The sequence below is a fragment of the Schistocerca cancellata genome, chromosome 2, assembly GCF_023864275.1.
Source record: "Schistocerca cancellata isolate TAMUIC-IGC-003103 chromosome 2, iqSchCanc2.1, whole genome shotgun sequence".
In the NCBI taxonomy this organism is placed as follows: Eukaryota; Metazoa; Arthropoda; class Insecta; order Orthoptera; family Acrididae; genus Schistocerca; species Schistocerca cancellata.
In genome coordinates, this window is record NC_064627.1 from 927883527 (window position 1) to 927903912 (window position 20386).

Here is a 20386-nt window from a genome sequence, read left to right on the forward strand (position 1 = left end):
GTAGTGTCAGTGGGAAAGAAATATAAACGGATTGAGTGCCAAATAGGAGGAACAAAGTTAGAACAGGTGGACGGTTTCAAGTACTTAGGATGCATATTCTCACAGGATGGCAACATAGTGAAAGAACTGGAAGCGAGGTGTAACAAAGGTAATGCAGTGAGCGCTCAGCTACGATCTACTCTCTTCTGCAAGAAGGAAGTCAGTACCAAGACTAAGTTATCTGTGCACCGTTCAATCTTTCGACCAACTTTGTTGTATGGGAGCGAAAGCTGGGTGGATTCAGGTTACCTTATCAACAAGGTTGAGGTTACGGATATGAAAGTAGCTAGGATGATTGTAGGTACTAGTAGATGGGAACAATGGCAGGAGGGTGTCCACAATGAGGAAATCAAAGAAAAACTGGGAATGAACTCTATAGATGTAGTAGTCAGGGCGAACAGGCTTAGATGGTGAGGTCATGTTACACGCATGGGAGAAGCAAGGTTACCCAAGAGACTCATGGATTCAGCAGTAGAGGGTAGGAGGAGTCGGGGCAGACCGAGGAGAAGGTACCTGGATTCGGTTACGAATGATTTTGAAGTAATAGGTTTAACATCAGAAGAGGCACCAATGTTAGCACTGAATAGGGGATCATGGAGGAACTGTATAAGGGGGGCTATGCTCCAGACTGAACGCTGAAAGGCATAATCAGTCTTAAATGATGATGAGGAGGAGGAGGAAAATGTAGGGGAGTAAGGTTCGAGTTCAGAAAAATAGTTGAGAAAGTACAGAATGGAAATGCAGCTGTTAGTTGTGGGAGCAACACCCCACAGTAGACAGTCTCTGTAAAGAACCTTTTAACGAAACGACTACTGCACAATGGGTGTAATACAAAGCTTAGGACTACGGACAGACGGATGATGAATAAACCGCGTTTGGCCATGAAAAGGGCAATGCGTGAAGATCTCAACGGGTACCGTAGCAGACTCTTATCGAAAGACTATTCACAAGAACTGAAGAACATTCAGTCATATGTAAAAATGGTCAGTAGCAACAAAGTTAGCATTCAGATACTGATGGATGAAACAGAGAAGCTTACAATGAGGGTAGCAAAGCAAAAGCAGAAATGTTGAACCTCATTTTCAAAGCTCCAGGAGGATCAAGGACCACTACCACTATTTACTCTCGCACCACTGCAACGTGAGTGGTATAGACATTAGTGTCAGTGGTGTTGAGAAACAACTGAAATCGCTCAAACTGAACATGGCCCCATTATTTGATGCAATACCTGTAACATACTGTCGAGAATTTTCTGTCAAGTTTGTGAGGTAACGGGTGAATTGTGGTGCCCAGAAAGTATTCTAAGTTGGCGTGGCCGCACAGGACGCTCGGCCAGCCGGGGCCCAGCAGCAAACACGTGGTGGTGAACGGTAGCCGGGCGAGAGGGGTAGCCCCAGCGCATGGTCCAGCCGCGTGGCTGCGAATTCCAGGGTGACGCTGTGTCAATGAAAGAGACTTGTATGCCAAGAGTGCCAAATATGGCGGACTTTGTGAAACCATCATGGCAGACACTTCACAGTTCGTATAGAAATTAATAGTAGCCAGATGAATCATGATACCTCAAAAAGAAACATGTACATTACTATTATCTGCACGACGATTCTGATGGTGTAAACAGATTTTCAATATCTTTATTAGTTTTAAGTTTAGTATCTGACGGTAAATTATACAAGTAACACCCAGCAACGAATTTCCAAAATATACGCGCTTCATCTGATTTTGTCGATCGCCGTGTCTTTACAAAGCTATTAGTGTAAACCTAAATTGGAATGAATTACAGGCATGTAACTTAAATAGTACGTGAGTTATTGGAGGTCAAAGTGGCCGATTACTAGCGATGGCGCCGCGCTGTATTAGCCGAGCAGTCTTAGGCGCTGCGGTCATTGACTGTGCGGCTGGTCCCAGCGGAGGTTCGAGTCCTCCCTCGGGCATGGGTGTGTGTGTTTGTCCTTACGATAATTTAGGTTAACTAGTGTGTAAGCTTAGGGACTGATGACCTTAGCAGTTAAGTCCCATCAGATTTCACACACATTTGAACATTTAAATAACTATCGATGGCGTCAGGCCTTAAGTACTCCACAGTTACACGAAAAAAGGGTAGCAGCATACTTATATTTATTGATCTATGTCTTTGTTTATATTCGATATATATTGTTCATGAAGAAACTGGTTAAATATTTACTGTGTTATAGAAAGCACAGAGACAATAGGCTACTGGCCTATCTTTTGTTCTATTCCTTTGCTGTATGTTTGTTTATGTATCTAACAATGTGTGTTAGAGAGTGTTTATGGTCCAGTCGTAGGAATATTTATATAATTTCAAGTTATTTAAATGTAAATCCAGTACTTCCAATGTGTTTCAATATGTTGTGAGTGCCCGTTGGCTCGGAAACATGGAGGGAGCGCTCTAGCCAATCACGTATGGAGGTTGGGGAGGAGCATCTTTACTGGAGGACACGAGGTAGTTCGGAACGGTGCGGCGCGAGGGACAGTCGCACAGGACACGGAAAGTGCTGGACGTGAAGGCGCGACGTACAGTCGAGGAAAGACTTGGACAGTGGAGCAGTTTACTCAAATGGTTCAAATGGCTCTGAGCACTACGGGACTTAACATCTGTGGTCATCAGTCCCCTAGAACTTAGAACTACTTAAACCTAACTAACCAAGGACATCACACACATCCATGCCCGAGGCAGGATTCGAACCTGCGACCGTAGCGGTCACGCGGTTCCAGACTGAAGCGCCTAGAACCGCACGGCCACACCGGCCGGCGGAGCAGTTTGCACGTGGGCTCGGGAGATAGAAATATTTCGTTGTGCCGACTTGTGAACTTCTGAGATTTCCGTGGTTCTACAGTGAAGACGTAGTGTGCGTTTAGAACTGAATATCTCGCGAGCTATGTTGTCGTTCATAACTAATTACGTGCAGTAGGAATCTATTGTTTCCCTGTTATTCAACTTATGTTTTATTTAATTGCTGGACCATCAACACCAATAAGTGTTTTGCGGAAATATACTACGTTCTAAAAAGTACTTCTACTATCGTACTCATCATTTAAAATCGCTAATATAGTACCTGCAGATTTTATTCAATTGCAATCTTTCATTTATAAATTTCTACGTCACATTCGCAATTGTCGAGTAGTGGGAACCTTCGACCATTCGATTCATGTGTATATTCATATTTTATACTGTAGACTCAGCAGTATTTGGCTTGTAATGCGGCAACTACGTATTCCAGCCCCTAGACAACGAAACCAGCCAAAACGTTTAATATTTCAACTCTGAGTCGGAGGGTGCGTAGTTGAGGGCTATCACACCACCATCATTTATTTATTTATTTATTTTTTTACTTTGAAAGCCCGCAAGTTAACACCTGTTTTAAGCATCAGATACAGTAGATCCCGAATAAAATTTTTTGCCTTTTCGCTGGAAAGAAGTACGAGCAAAACGTTTCTACAAGAAGGGTAGCAGAAGTGACCAGCAACATAACCGACCAATGTAATTGACAACTATCTGTTGCAGGAACTCAGAACGTATTATGAGCTCCAACGAGATGAGGTATCTCGAACTGAATGGTCTGCTACATGCCAAATAGCTGAATTTCGAAACTGTGAAATGTAAATCGGGATTTTCTCATATGACATTCTGAATGGTGCGAGTCAATGCAATCAGGTATTACAAGTATTTTTTACCTTCCAAAGAACACTTGATCCAGTACCACAACAACGCTTGTTAACGAAAAGTACTGTCATATCGACTATCAAACGAAGTTTATAAATGGTTTGAGGACTCCAGAATGAGATTTTCACTCTGCAGCGGAGTGTGCGCTGATATGAAACTTCCTGGCAGATTAAAACTGTGTGCCCGACCGAGACTCGAACTCGGGACCTTTGCCTTTCGCGGGCAAGTGCTCTACCATCTGAGCTACCGAAGCACGACTCACGCCCGGTCTCACAGCTTTACTTCTGCCAGTATCTCGTCTCCCACCTTCCAAACTTTACAGAAGCTCTCCTGCGAACCTTGCAGAACTAGCACTCCTGAAAGAAAGGATATTGCGGAGACACGGCTTAGCCACAGCCTGGGGGATGTTTCCAGAATGAGATTTTCACTCTGCAGCGGAGTGTACGCTGATATGAAACTTCCTGGCAGATTAAAACTGTGTGCCCGACCGAGACTCGAACTCGGGACCTTTGCCTTTCGCGGGCAAGTGCTCTACCATCTGAGCTACCGAAGCACGACTCACGCCCGGTCTCACAGCTTTACTTCTGCCAGTATCTCGTCTCCCACCTTCCAAACTTTACAGAAGCTCTCCTGCGAACCTTGCAGAACTAGCACTCCTGAAAGAAAGAATATTGCGGAGACACGGCTTAGCCACAGCCTGGGGGATGATTCCAGAATGAGATTTTCACTCTGCAGCGGAGTGTGCGCTGATATGAAACTTCCTGGCAGATTAAAACTGTGATGGTAGAGCACTTGCCCGCGAAAGGCAAAGGTCCCGAGTTCGAGTCTCGGTCGGGCACACAGTTTTAATCTGCCAGGAAGTTTCATATCAGCGCACACTCCGCTGCAGAGTGAAAATCTCATTCTGGAAACATCCCCCAGGCTGTGGCTAAGCCGTGTCTCCGCAATATCCTTTCTTTCAGGAGTGCTAGTTCTGCAAGGAGAGCTTCTGTAAAGTTTGGAACGTGGGAGACGAGATACTGGTAGAAGTAAAGCTGTGAGACCGGGCGTGAGTCGTGCTTCGGTAGCTCAGATGGTAGAGCAGTTGCCCGCGAAAGGTTTGAGGACTGCTTGCTAGGGAGACCACAGCAGATGCAGATATAACTTCAGGTGGAACACATGCTGCTCATGTTCTGTTTTAATGAACTGTCAAACAATATCAATATTAATCTGAGACTTTTCAAGCAATTACCCAGTTATCTATAACGAAGTACTGTCTGCAAAAAACTGAACAAATATTCAGTCATACAGATTTCAAAGTGGCGCAAAGATTGGCAACTTGCATTAAATATTCTGAAACGTATAATTGTACGCTTCACAATATACAGAATCGAATTATTCTACGACTACAAGATCAACTGGGATCTGTCAACCCATGCAAAAAACTTGGATGCGTCGAATTGTTGGGATATGTAACAGACTACTACATTGGCTCAGTTGCACGTGGCAGACATCATTGGCAAAATATAGTCAGTCTCTGATCGTTTACAAGACACTTGTGCAGCACATAAAAGTATTTTGCTCAAGTATGGGGGACCCATATTAAATGTGACCAATAGGAGATATTCAGCATATACGAAGAAGGGCATCACATATGGTCACAAGTAAGTCTGACTCACAGGAGAAAGTCACAGAGACTCTAAAAAACCTGAACTGGTAGACGCTTGAAGATAGATGCAAAGTATCCCATGAAAATTCAAGACTCGGTATTAAGTAAGGAGTGTGGGAATACACTTCAGCCCTCTATGGATTACTCCCATACGTACAGCGAAGACAAAATTAGACTAATCAAACGTGCACAGAGACTCTTAAGCAAACTTCCTAAGTGTGCTCCATATGCGAATGGCGTGGGAAGAAACACTAGTCCAGTCAGTGAAAGGATATTACAGGAAAAGAATTCGTATAGTCGCAAACTTTTGTACAGTCATGGGTGGGAGTGCCAACATACTAAAAAAGTTGAAAGGTGTGATGTGACCGTGAGGGTGAGAGAGCGATTAAAGATCACATTTTTATGTTTTTCTTGAATATAGGAACGCGGCTTCTAGCGAGAATGTTTCCCAGAACAGAATTAAACTAAAATTAAACTGCATTAAATTTCCAGCAAAAAAGATCGAACGCATTTTTCTCTAGGACTAATAGTACTGCTTTTTATGGGATGGCGCAGATTTTTAAAAAATGTTTTAATTATGTATATAATTAATGTCAATTGTTAAATGAACTGGTTAAGAACAAATGTTAAACGTGTATACTACATCTAAGTGCAGTAGAGCTGCATTAATGGATAAATTACATTCTCGGGATGCAACAGAATGGAAAGGGGGTGCAGGGTAGGTGTGTGAGGGAAGGCAGATCGCCCTCTTTCATCTCTCTGTAAACTAAAGGGCACATTCTCTCTACCCCACTACATCACAAGAAGCAACTATCGGGTATTTCACAAAGTTATACCGACCCTTCAATCGTGAATCACTGGTGACACACAATGTGCAGACACGTCCCGAGAGTGTTTTCTGGAAAGTATGTTTTACTATGTTGAATACAGATACGAGTTACTAATAATACTAACGCAAAAAATGCATACTACTCTACACTGCTACATGGGAAATAGATTCTTAGTCATCCTGAACAGCTTTTTCAGTTTACAGACAGACTATGTACCTCCCCAACATTCCCTGTCGAGTTCTCACGAGAGCAGACAAAATAACTTCGCTGTTCTCGTGTTTGTATAGTGGAGTAAATTTCAGTTTATTGAGGGCTTATTTGTAGTTTTTAAGTGAGTTGTTATGCAAAAATGCTTAACAGCTGAAGCTGCCAACTGTCTACTAAATTGAAGAACTGGCCCAAAGTGTAACATGCTGTCAATATGTATTTCACAAAGTCCATTTCATTGTCTCCACTATCAATGGGTGGAATATTTTTCACAGCATGAGGGGTATCAATTGCTTCTCTTAAGCCTCAGCTCTCCCACGAAACCCAAAGACTTTAATTGGCGCCGGCCGAAGTGGCCGTGCAGTTCTAGGCGCTACAGTCGAGGAACCGAGCGACCGCTACGGTCGCATGTTCGAATCCTGCCTCGGGCATGGATGTGTGTGATGTCCTTAGGTTAGTTGGGTTTAATTAGTTCTAAGTTCTAGGCGACTGATGACCTCAGAAGATAAGTCGCGTACAGCTCAGAGTCATTTAAACCAACCTTAAATTGGCTCCCTCTGCAACAGAAGTAGGTCAGCTAGGTCAGAACTTCAGATATTTCGACGTAAGTCCAGCAATGCATTAAAGCATATTACTGTGCTATACATGAACATTATCAGTCCCACTCCATCAGACATGTGCACACCCAAATTGAAAGGTAAGTGATATGTAGCTATACTCAGTGCAGCAGACACTATAACTGTCAGCAATTCCCGAATAGTAGACAATCATACAGTCTTCCAGTAACACCATTAATGATGAAAGAAGTGAAATAACTTTCTGGTCATTAATTTATTCATCACCAACTGACTCGCCGCGCGGTTAGAGGCGCCACGTGACGGATTGCGCCGCCTCTCCCGCTAGAGGTTCGAGTCCTCCCTCAGGCGCGCGCGCGCGTGTGTGTGTGATGTGTGATGTGTGATGTGTGTGTGTGTGTGTGTGTGTGTGTGTGTGTTCTTACCGTAAGTTACTTTAAGTCGTGTGTAAGTCTAGGGACCGATGTTTCTGCAATGTGTAGCTGGAGTAGCCCAAACAAATAGTGCTCACCACATACTGTTCCACGTGACGGCCAGGTGTTGACAGAAAGCATCGGTTTGTTCCCCATTACAAACAAAATGATTTTTAAAACGCAATTTTATTAGCTCATTCGATAGAGCAGTCCCAGATTAGTCTAGTGCGATATTTGTTACACTGATATTTATCAACTGGGACAGTAAAACTCCAAGAATCACCAGCACTCTAGCAATGACAGCAGCACACTGGTCTGCACTGACTGCTACCACCAAGCATGCAGCGCTACTGAGTTGTTGCTGGATTGCTATTTATTCTTTTTGTTTTGTCATATGATGACATGATGGAGACCGTGGCTGTTGTTTGAAGACAAATGTTGATGGTGTTGGGACAGCAACCAGCCACAAATTTACTTTCAGTTCCTTTATTCAAAGGCTACCGTTAACGGTTTCGAATCGCTGTGATTCATCCTCAGACGGTTTACATGCTTTCTTTATGACATGTGGTGTGTTTTTTTTCACAGATTAATTGTCCCAAAATATAAATAATACATAATTATAAACACGCCACACACAGATGGTTGCGTTACAGATTTTCGTTGCATGTGACTTACGTGAAACGCAGTTTCGAGTGTTTCCTTTCACAAAATTCGTCCAGCAGATGTAAATGCATCCCCACTGCATTTTTATTGTTGCACCCGTAAATTGTTCTCACTGAACACTTAATATTTGTCACTGAGATGATTTCTACCACGCACCACATGTTTTGATACATACAAAGAGCTTACAAACATATGAGTATCACAGGTGCTATGATATATTGTAACATTTGACGATGATGTCCTATGTTTGGAAAGGATCATATATTCATTTACACAACTGTAATGCCTTTTACACTAGTACAGAGACATGAATTCTTTATATATATATATTGCTAAATTAATTATAATACTTAGAACTGTGTAGGTAAAATAGTGTATTTTTTAATTATATTTAGCATCATGAGAAATATAGTAACATAAATTTGCTACTTGATCTGCAGATAGGGGTACTAATATTATTTGCTTTGGAGGCTGGAATGTAATTTTTGGAAATTTTTCAAAATGGTTCAAATGGCTCTGAGCAATATGCGACTCAACTTCTCAGGTCATCAGTCGCCTAGAACTTAGAACTAATTAAACCTAACTAATCTAAGGACATCACACACATCGATGCCCGAGGCAGGATTCGAACCTGCGACCGTAGCGCTCACGCAGTTCCAGACTGAAGCGCCTTTAACCGCATGGCCACACCGGCCGGCGGAAATTTTTCAGGAAAGGGGTGTTAGCTAACTCTGTTTGTTCGTTAAGGATATAGTTTGGGGTTATGTTTTTGTGTGTGTGTATTTCTAATTCTTCTAATATATTCGTAGTGGCTCCTTTTTCTGCTAGGTGCAAAATTTTTAAGTTGTCCTCAATGTTTCCCACTGAATGGTTTTCTTCAGCAATATGGGCTGCAAATGCTGATTTGTTCAAGTTACCAAGTCTGAGAGCATCAATATGTTCTTTGTATCTAATTTCAAAACTCTTGCCTGTCTGTCCAATGTAGTATTTTGGGCATGTATCACATTTGAGTTTGTATATTCCTGATTTACGGTAGGGACTCTTGCAGGTATTTACATCATGGATTACTTTTTTTTGTACTGTATTGTTTGTAGAAAAGCTGATTGTGATATTTTTCTTCTTTTTAAATAAGTTTGCTACTTGGTATGAAAGTGGGCCTATGTATGGGAGAGTAGCATATTTAGCTTTGGCTTCAGTGGCACACTGATTTGGCTTGAAGTGACTGCTGTGAAGTGGATCTGTGGTTTTTGCCTGCATTTTGTTGTGGAGTTTTTCTATCATTGTGGGTTTATATCCATTATTATGAGCAACTGTTTTAATTATATTGATTTCATTTTGTTGGTCTGTGTCACTCATTGGTACTTTTTTAATTCGGTGTAGGATCGTTCTGAAATATGCCATTTTTTGTTGGCGGGGGTGGCAAGATGAGTTGCTAATACTGACATCTGTGGTGGTAGGTTTTCTGTAAATACTAAATTGATGTTTATTGTTACTATTGCAAATTTTCAGGTCAAGAAAGTTAATGCTTTTATTAGTTTCATGTTCAACTGTGAATGTAATATTTTTGTGCATTTTGCTTAGATCTGCTGCTAATGTATCTATTTCATTGCTTGTATAGATACAACAAAAAAAGTGTTCAGTGAGAACAATTTAAGTGTGCAACAATAAAAATGCAGTGGGGATGCATTTACATCTGCTGGACGAATTTTATGAAAACAAACACTCGAAACCGACGTTTCACATAAGCCACATGCAACGAAAATCTGTAACGCAACCATCTGTGTGTGGCGTGTTTATAATTGTGTATTATTTATATTTTAGGACAATTAATCTGTAAAAACACACCACATGTCATAAAGAAAGCATGTAAACCGTCTGAGGATGAATCACAACGATTCGAAACTGTTAGCGGTAGTCTTTGAATAAAGAAACTGAAAGTAAATTTGTGGCTGGTTGCTGTCCCAACACCATCATCATTTGTCTTTTTGTTTTACTATCCCTGCTAATACATACTGATATAACGAATATCACATTCAACTTATCTGGGACCACTCTGTAGAAACGGCAAGCTTTCCTCCAACACTGGCCATCGCAGGAAAGGCATGACGAGCACTATTTGTTTGGGCTGACTCCGACTACACAATGCAAAAACGAAATGGCAGATACCTGCTGAAACATCAAAGAAAATGCACCTGACGACTATTGTGCGATAGACCCCTATATTATAAAGCAGTGTGTATTTGTGTGTGTCCAGGACCTCCTCCCAAATCTCTGTATTAAGTTCGACCAAACTTGACATAGAAATAGCAGGCCTTGTAAGTATCACCACTGTGGTGTATATATCCTCCTAGGTCCAATAGGAGCAGAGATGTGGGCAAAAAGTGCTTTTTTCCAGCCCTGGCATATACGCTACCATGCTTGACGGCCATGTTGTGTGGGGAAACGACCTTGCAAATCAATCTGTGCTGCAGGGCAGCCTACATGTCACCAAAAAGGAACAGTTTTCCAGGCCCCAATATGTAGGCTGCTCTGCACGAGAGGTGTGTCGTGTTGGTGTAGCATCGGCCTACTTTCTCGACCTGCTTATTGCATGGCGACCTGTACATCAGTGGTAAATAAATGCTTTTCAGGTCCTTGATGGTAGCCTGCCCTGCATGACAGATGTGTTGTGGTAGTAGTGTTGTCCTGTTTTCTTGAACTGTATCGCAGGAGCTACATATGTCATTGAGCATGGCTGAGGACAGATTGAGATAGAGGAGGCAGTGGACTGAGCGAGGGAGAGGAGAAAATTCACAAAGCGAGAAGAGGAGTGAGATGCGTGAGGCAGGTGGAAGATGCAGAGGTGTGGTGGTCGGGTGGGAAAGGAAGAGGGGGAGGTGGGGATGGAAAGACAGACGGGGTGGAGGATATGGTCAGAGGGAGAGGGAGGAAGATAAGGTCAGAGAGATATGGTGAAGGAAACGGACGGAGAGAGAGGGGGGGAGGGCATGAAGAGACAGAGAGAGAGAGAGTAGGAAGGACGATAGAGATAGAGGTGGAAGGATGAAGTGGCCAGACAGAGAGAGGAAAAGGTGGACACAGAGAGAGAAGGTGTGTTCAACATATACATCAAATGCCTATGTGGGCAAAGCTATGGGGAAAAGGCTAGTTTAACAATAAACATTAATTTTATACCATTATTTTTAATAATTTTCGACTTTTCCATCCTCTGCAACATGTAAATTATTAGTCCTAGAGAAAAAAAGAATATGATCTTTTTGTAGGATATTTAATAGTTTAATTTTGTACTGGGACACATTTTTGCTTGATTCGAGGTTTTCAAGTTATTCAAGAAAAAGAAAACGAAGTTTAAACACTCCCTGCCCCTCCTACCCCTACGCTGACACCCCACCACACCTTCAGTAGGTTGTTCCTACCACTGTACAAAAATTTACGACTACACTAATTTTTTTCTTCCAAACGATCTTTTTGGTCTTCACTGACTGGGCTATATGTTGTACAGTGGGGAGTACCCTGTGCCATTGCACTTCACAGTGGCTTCCAGAACATCGATACAGATACAGAAATGAGCTGCAAGAATCAACAAGTTGATGAAAGCAAGCAAAATGCCAGAAAACATTTAGACCTGAGCATTCGTGAGAATGCACCTCATAGTGACATCTGAACCATCGATAAAAATGTACGAAATCAAATTCGTTGGACGGTCGGATGTGCCTGTTGTCAGTGCCAAATGATTCACCAATAGCCTGCTGCGAGATAACAAACCTTGTCGTTGAACTTGAAACAACATTGTTGCTGACATTCAGTTCTCAACATTTATAAAATTGTGGTATTACTGACAAGATATGACGCTGGATGCCCTGCTATTAGAAGTGCATCAGTTGCATTCCTTTTGGACATATCAGAAAAATTCAAGTTTCATACTAGTTCTTATAAATGTGACGGTTCTCATCCATCAGTCTCGTACTGCTCCTTATATTAAAAATTAATGTGCAATGGCGAGCATTTCGCTACACACGAATCATGCATATATAAAGGGCAGTGAAATGAAAACGAGACAGTCTATATACCACGCACGGCACAGACGTTGGTAACGCAGGTAGGTATGTGTATAGAAATGCCCTCTACTGGGAATTAGGAAAGTTACGATGATTTTTTTTCTTTGACTTCAAGGACCCACTGCTCACTGACTTCATGGACACAGCGCCACAATTAACGCACAGTGGTACGTGGGCACTTTGCAAAAACTGTATCATACCATCATGTCCAAAAGCCCAGGAAGGTTGACGGACGGCATCATTCTGATGCAAAAAGAGATGTCAGCTCATATGTTGCCAAGGATGTTGCGACTAGGCTGCAGAAGTTTGGCTGGGAAGCCCTTGCACATACTCCACACAGCCCCTTCACAGGCCACACAGTCCTCATTGTATATATCTAACATCAACAGTGCATCAAACAACTGTTTACTTGTAGGTAAGCCCAGCAGCTAAACACACTATTAATGAAATAAACAATACGCATCTGTTCGCCTTTGGCTTCAGACACAGCTGTTTACTCTGTTTGAATGCGGCAGACTTCGCTCATGCACACTAAATTTTGGCGCACTCATGCGATTTCATACTGCTAGAGCTCTGAATGAGGACATTCACAGCCGTCGATGTTCTTAGACTGAAGAGGTGCACGCCTGGGCACAATCTCGGTTCTGTAGGCAACCGCGAACATTTTTTCATGCAGGCATTGACTGTCTTGTCTCCCAGTGGGACAAACGTATTAACAGGCATGAAGATTACTTTTAAAATACGAGGGTGAGTCAAATGAAAACCTTAAATATTTTTTTAAATATTATTTATTGTGCAGAAGTCGTACAAAGCTGCATCACTTTTCAACATAATCTCCCCCACGCTCAATGCAAGTCCTCCGGCGCTTACAAAGCGCATAAATTCCTTCAGAAAAAAATTCTTTTGGTAGTCCGCGCAACCACTCATGCACTGCGCGGCATACGGAACTTCTTTCCTCCCATTGCGTCTTTGAGTTGTCCAAACATATGGATATCACTTGGTGATGAGGAATGGCGCCATTCCTTGCTCGCTCTCTTTGTTTCCGTTTGGTGGAAGTGGGCCCATGTTTCGTCCCCAGTAACGATTCTCGCAAGGAAGCCATCACCTTCTGGTTCAAAGCGCCGAAGAAGTTTTTCACAAGCATCAACACGTCGTTCTCTCATTTCAGGAGTCAGCTGCCGTGGCACCCATCTTGCAGGCACTTTGTGAAACTGGAGCACATCATACACAATGTGGTGTGCTCACCCATGACTAATCTGTAAACATGCTCCAATGTCATTCAGTGTCACTCGGCGGTTTTCCTTCACTATGTGGTGGTGGTGGTTAGTGTTTAACGTCCCGTCGACAACGAGGTCATTAGAGACGCAGCGGTTAGGGAAGGATTGGGAAGGAAATCGGCCGTGCCCTTTCAAAGGAACCATCCCGGCATTTGCCTGAAACGATTTAGGAAAATCACGGGAAACCTAAATCAAAATGGCCGGAGACGGGATTGAACCGTCGTCCTCCCGAATGCGAGTCCAGTGTGCTAACCACTGCACCACCTCACTCGGTCCTTCACTATGGCTTCAACTGCCGCAATGTTCTGTGGAGTCACAACTCGTTGTGGCTCACCTGGACAAGGAGCATCTTCCACTGAAGTCACACCATATTCTAACTTCCTACTCCACTCGTAGACTTGCTGCTGTGACAAAATGCATCACCATACTGAACCTTCATTCGTCGATGAATTTCAGTAGGTTTCACACCTTCACTACGCAAAAGCCGAATAACAGAACGCCGTTCTTCCCTGGTGTAAATCGCAAGTGGGGCGGCCAGCTTTGTACTGATACTGGAACGGTATGTGTGCATCTGCACTATGCAGCCACCTACAGGCCATTCTGCACGCTGTTTGTAGCGCGCTTACCAACTTACAGGATAACGGCGCGAAATTTCGATGTGTTATTACAAATTTAAGGTTTTCATTTGACTCACCCTCGTAATAAACCGTTTAGTTACTTTTTTTTGTCTGTCTCATTGTCATTTGACTGCCCCTTATACGACTGACAAAATAAGAGGTTGTTTATTCGTAACCACACCCTGAAGCTGACGAAAAGCATTGTAGTCAGTATTGTATTATTTTGCTTCATTATTGTATTGTTTCAGTTTTGGCTGGTGTGAGCTGACAAACTGTTGAGGAGAGACCAGTGGCGTGTGTGTAGGTGCACGAACGTCCACAGGCACGACAAACAATGAGAGAGATAATGAGTATGTTTAGAGATCTCTTTGGCAAGATTCCACCTCGTAAATCAACTCTGCTCAGTTAAGAGAAACATACTTTCGTTTCAGGCAGTCTGATCCACAGGCAGCAAGAGGACGCGAGATGAAACGTGTGCCACAGTCGCTCAATCAACTAAGCAGACTCCAATGAAATCCATTGGCAAAAGAGCAGCTGAACAAGTAGTGCAGTCAGCTGTCAATGGCCACGTTAAAACAGAATGAAAATTTCAAGTAGCGCAATCAGTCATGCGTGGCCACGTAAAAACAGACCGAAAATGGAAGGATTTAGATTTAAATGTGTGAATGAATTATCAGATGATATGTAGTAGTGAGTTACAACCTGTTGTGCTTTGTTAGCAAAATTTTCAAACGCCGTCTCTCGTCCAAGAATGTTATTTCCTGATGTACGATATATTGCAGTTCACTTTGGAGGAATGCGTTTTTCTGATGTAAGGAAAATTCCCATTACGTGCAAAAGTTAGAAAGCTGTCAGCCTCATTCTCAGGTACTGACAACTTATCGACTATTGCATTTTTACGCTTGAGGGTGTAGGAAGTCAGCAAGGGCGCTCCAAGACAAGAAAAATCCTAAGGGCAGGCGCAAGTGGTACCGTTCAGGTTACACGAGGTAAACAGTATCTGCAGGCTCATGAAATCTTCTGTCACTCTGCACAGCGGTCCCAGGTTAGAAGGTTCAGTTAAAACGTTGCAGGAGTGTCTTCGTTGCGCATCCATTGTGTGGCCAAGAAATGTTATGAAGAAGGAACTGCACGAAAGCTACATTATGCGGGCTGCATGGAACTAGGAGAAATCTCACAGCAGGTGCTTGTACTTGGCCCGCGACGCTATTTTCTAGCCATCTTTACGTGCTTGCTGTGTGCTCAGAACTGAAAAGAGACGTGACGCGATCGACAGGCATACTAGACACACATCTGTGCAAAACTTAATGGGATTTTCACTGTGGTTGCAGTCTCGTGACCAATCAAACCTTACTAAACAAATAGCACTCGTTCAACTGGAAAAGCAATTCCTGTTGTGATACTGGCAGTTTTACGTGTGACAAATGATGATAGCATTTGGCAGTGAAGGTAGTCATAAGAGATGGCACAGTAAATCTTCAGTCTCAATGTATGGGCAGGAACTGCCAGTGACAGGCTCACAGGGCCATATACTTTACCAATCAGATTAACTGATGCTGTGCATCGCAAGTTTATGCTCTTTACGTACAGCTGGGCACCATACCATTATGTGTGGATTGCGCGAAAGTAACACATCGCTACGTTTCGAGGGGGCATGGATTGGTCGAGGTGGTCTGGTAGCCTGGCCTCGCCATTCACTGGAACTGAATCAGTTGGATTTCTGGCTCGGAGGGCATTAAAATGGATTGCTATTTGCCCCGACAATGTGCAGATGTTGCAAAAGTGAGTGATAAATGTGTGGGATGCTATCCAAATGGAACCAGATGTGATTCACTTTGAAGAAGGGCTGAAGGATACATCGAATGTTAGGTAACCACATGCGGCACTACCTATAGTTAACACCCAGTATACGTTTTATACTGTTGTTACAATAAACGACACCCTCATCACATGTATGTGCAAGTTACTTATACTCAGTGAACATAAATTAGGTTGAGCATAAGAAATATAGAGGGACAAAATCTGTAACATAGCAATGCAGAGTAGTTCCAGCTACATGAAGATTCTAGATGGTAGACTGGTATCAGAACCAAAATTCAGTTCATGGAGGCAGAGAGGATAGTAAGGAGTGAGAGAACGAAAATATTTTGGGAAGAGTGAAGACATACTGGGCAAGTCATTCACGATCCTTAAGCGTCGAAACGAGACAAATAATAACAATAATATCACAAAGAAAGCATCAGAAAGCCTTCCTCTAAGTGTTTTACCCAATTCATTATTATGTGGAACCTGCTTACTATATTCATTTCATAATCATCAGCATTTTATAATCATCAGCATGCTTCTGTAGCAGCGTATTTCAAAAGCTTCTGTTCACTCCTAGCCTACTCTTTTTATCGTAAGGCTACACTCCACATAGACATCTTCCAAAAAGACTTTCTAATACATAAATTAATATGTTCACTAATTTACCTGTTTACTATATTCATTTCATAATCATCAGCATTTTATAATCATCAGCATGCTTCTGTAGCAGCATATTTCAAAAGCTTCTGTTCACTCCTAGCCTACTCTTTTTATCGTAAGGCTACACTCCACAGAGACATCTTCCAAAAAGACTTTCTAATACATAAATTAATATGTTCACAAATTTACCTGTTTCAGAAATGCTTTTCTTGCTATTTCCAGTCTGCTTTTACATCTTTTCACCTTCTACCATCATCAGTTATTTTGATCCTTCAATACGGCGAAGCTCACGGCAATGGAAGAGCTGCTTGTCGCTTTTATCAAGGTCGTTATCCACAACGTACGACTCCATCGCATACCCTTTTCGCCACAGTTACGCAACGGCTTCGAGAAAGAGGTGCCTTCACCAATAGTAGGCGTGGCTGCGGTGCTCCAAGGGGGCGCCGTACAACCGAATTAGAAGAGGCCGTACTGCAGTGTTTGTGAAAACTGATTAAGTTTCCTTTTTGTTTCTTTGGTTATTAATGACTGGAATTGCAAAACAAGTAAGTGCTGGGTCATGCCTAATAAATTACTCGTAAAAGTAGTCGCGTTACCAACATGTTTAACAACGGTTGTAGCACAGAAACGGTACTTTTCCGGGCATGGGTCACAATTCAAAATATTATCTACTCAGTCCCCTCTACAAGTCTGTAAGAGGAAGTTTAGAGCACATTCTGTATGCTTACGGTATACACCTGTAATAAATGGCCACCTCTCCATGACACTATCCACTGACTAGATCGTTCTATTATTTGACGGTTTGTTGATAACAAATAAGAATGTAACTTCGCAAATCACAAACTGGGGTGTTTACAAACAAAGCGTCCCATTCCGCCTGTGACGCTGGGACACCGTATGACGTCCGCAACTTCGACTGGACGATTCCAAGAAATAACCTGCGCCTCACAACTGTCGGTATGCCCATGTCAGACGTTCGCTTCCGAGACTGGAACGAGTGATAAACATTCTTCGTGAACTGATTCGATTCGCCGGCGTGCACGTCCTATCACCTTGTATCGATCGCTGGTGCGCCCTCAATAGGACTACGTTCGATTTTCTACTACTGTGACTCAAGTTAGCACTCGCTAAATTTGAGAAAATACTGTACTACTGCGTTAGAATCTGTATAGCGGCGACGCAATCAACATAGATTAATGCTCTGCTCGCGGAAGCAGCGGAGAAGATTTCATATTTGGCGTCAGTTGCTAATGGATAAATTTGTGTTGAAGGAGTATTTAAAATCTGGAAAGCATCATTTCCAGAAATGAACTAAGTTACATGTGCATCTTTGGACCAATTATCGTTTCTATTTTGAAACAAATTGTGCAGTGCTATGTAGCAGCCCCTGCTTATCAGGAGCACGTACTTAGTTCGAAGTTCCTTTTTTCTCTGCTGCTCAGTTCGTGCAAGATTCAACTGCCTCCCAAAGTGGAACGTCACACTACATATTCACAACTGTGTGATTAAAATTCACTGGTCAGCCGAAAAAACTGATCAATCATATGCAAGATTCCAAAACAGCATACATCAGAAAGTGAGAAAGATTATCACTGGTCTTAGTTTAAACGAATTCTGGTTGCCCAACTGGTTTGTTTCGTTTAGCTGTCTGCGTAGTTTGGTGCGGAGGTGTATCGACAAATGATCTTCAGGGGAGATTTGTTAACATGAAATGCAACGACGTGTCGACAACACTACAGAGCAAAACTGTAATAATTCACTGTAGACTAAAGTGAAAGACCACGTAAATAACCGTTTTTACTCTTTTATAATGTCTAAAATGTGGTTTATTTAGTAGAATTACAAGCAATGAAACCTTAAAATGTTATTACTGGGCGAGGTGGCGCACATTTCTTAAATGGTATGAGGCAAATACCGAGATGGATAGTCCTCCTGAAAAGGACACGATCGATTTCCTTCTCTATTCGAACATATACTCCGCTCTAATGACGTCGTAGTGGTGATGTTAAATCCAAAACACACTTTGTTCTTTCAGAAATACGCACAATCTCATGTCAGCTATCTGTTATTTGAATTGCAGTACTATCATACGCACATATTAAAGAGTAGTATTATTTTCAACTAAAAACTGCTCAAGGTTAATTTTCCCCAGATAAAATGTCCAGGACGGTGCAGGCCCTTAGCACGCGACGAATAGACAGACTCCTGGCAGACAGTATCCTACCGCACGTCAGTTTTACGGGTGTTTCCATCACAGGAACTTGCCAGGACCTCCAAAAAATAAGTATTAGATACTACTCAGTTTGTTTGTGCTGTTGAACATCAGAGGGTGATTTAAATTGTATAATACTATTCATTATGTATATGTGCCTTGGCATGGCGGTCATCAAGTAACGTCGTGTAAGAAACTAAGCAAACTGAAGCACCGATTTCTCATTACATGCTATCACCGGTATTAGTATCCTCGCATCAGCAAATGCGCCAGCTTATAAAACAAACACTGACTTTTAAAAAGATTGTAACATAAATGTACAGTGTCGCAGCACTTTTAACTCTTTAAACAGTGGTACGTGTGGTGTTCATTCCTCAATAACTATAAAGAATGGAATTCGTAGTGCGATAGTTCAATGGTCTGTTATGATGTGTTACAAGCTACTATGTGCTCAGTATGTACTGCTAGTATAATGCGGTTCTGACTGCGTTGTATGTACACCAAAATGTAATAAATCATTTTTTTCCAACAGAGCTCTGGCATTTCGTGCCTACGGAGCTCGATGTCAACGGTATGTTTAGCCTTCCTTCCAGCGTTCCTATCCATCAGACTACTCCCATCTTGCACTGCCAGTACACTTTCACTTGTGGTTAGATATCAAAGCATCGGAAAAAAGAGGAGTGCACTAAGTTTTAAAGTCGTGCTAAATACTATGAGGTGGAAACTGCTTGACTTTCGTGGCGTTGTTAAGGTGATCCCACAATTATTTTTCTTAGTAGCTTTTTAATGACAGTGGAATCAAGGCAAACGATAGCAACTGAATTTAATCTTGCAAATAACTTTCGGAAATTTCAGAAATCTGATCTCCAAAACCACCAATAGTTTTGTCAAACAGTAATAAACTATGGCCAAATCACCACATCCGGGAAGCGTAGAGAAGCACATTAAAATTTTCAAATTACCGGTATGCAAAAATCCTATGAACTAATTGATTCAGAAGTGCAAACTGCCCAAAGTAACAGCGCCGAGAATGACAACTTAGTCATTTCTTTCTCACACTTTTAAGCTACGAATGTCTGACGTGTTGGGTTGCTGCTAGAAACTGAGTGATAATGCCATTAATTATCAGAGAAGACACTGCCATTGAGACAATGACGTACTGTAATGCCTCTGTCATTATCGTTGTGAACATCGCAGAATGACCCATAATTCCGTAAACGATTAATCTCCTACAGTACTCACGTGATACTGTGCCGGCCTCGGAATATTTTGACAACTGAAGCCAGTCATCGCCGAGCATGCCATCTGCTGGCCGCGTCGGAAACCTGTTGCCCCCACGCTTGCAATTCCTGTAGTATTGCGTCACGACAGGCGCTGGCGCCGTGAGCACGAAAATCATCCCGACAGCTCAGCATCGCGAAATGCAGTTTTGGCTTTTGCTTTATTTGTTAACAGTTATTGATACCTACTACCAAGGGCACTGATGACCCCGTAGTTTATCGCCCTAAAACCGAACCGGTGGTCGTCATTATCATAGTATAAATTTGACAGTGGCGGGTCGCGAGTATAAATTCTGCATGTTCACAAGTTTTTAGATTCAGATTTTGGGGATGTGAAATTAATAGCATCTGCTGTATAACAATTATGCTTATCAACAAGTTTATGCAGCTACTACAAATGATAATAATAACAACACTGA

General features: G+C 42.3%; 1 protein-coding gene across 2 annotated transcripts in view; it reads right to left on the reverse strand.

Annotated features, from left to right (window-relative positions):
* LOC126162879 (ovalbumin-related protein X-like) overlaps positions 1 to 20009 on the reverse strand; it is a 143792-nt gene extending 123783 nt beyond the window's left edge. Inside the window, exon 1 of one of the 2 annotated variants that reach the window (XM_049919672.1) lies at positions 19930 to 20009. In XM_049919672.1, coding sequence (XP_049775629.1) covers positions 19930 to 19992 — 63 coding nt within the window. In that variant the 5' untranslated portion in view covers positions 19993 to 20009. Of the gene's footprint in view, positions 1 to 19847; positions 19870 to 19929 lie in introns of those variants that run through there. The other variant, XM_049919673.1, reaches the window with a different exon arrangement.
* Between the last annotated feature and the right edge of the window lie 377 nt (positions 20010 to 20386).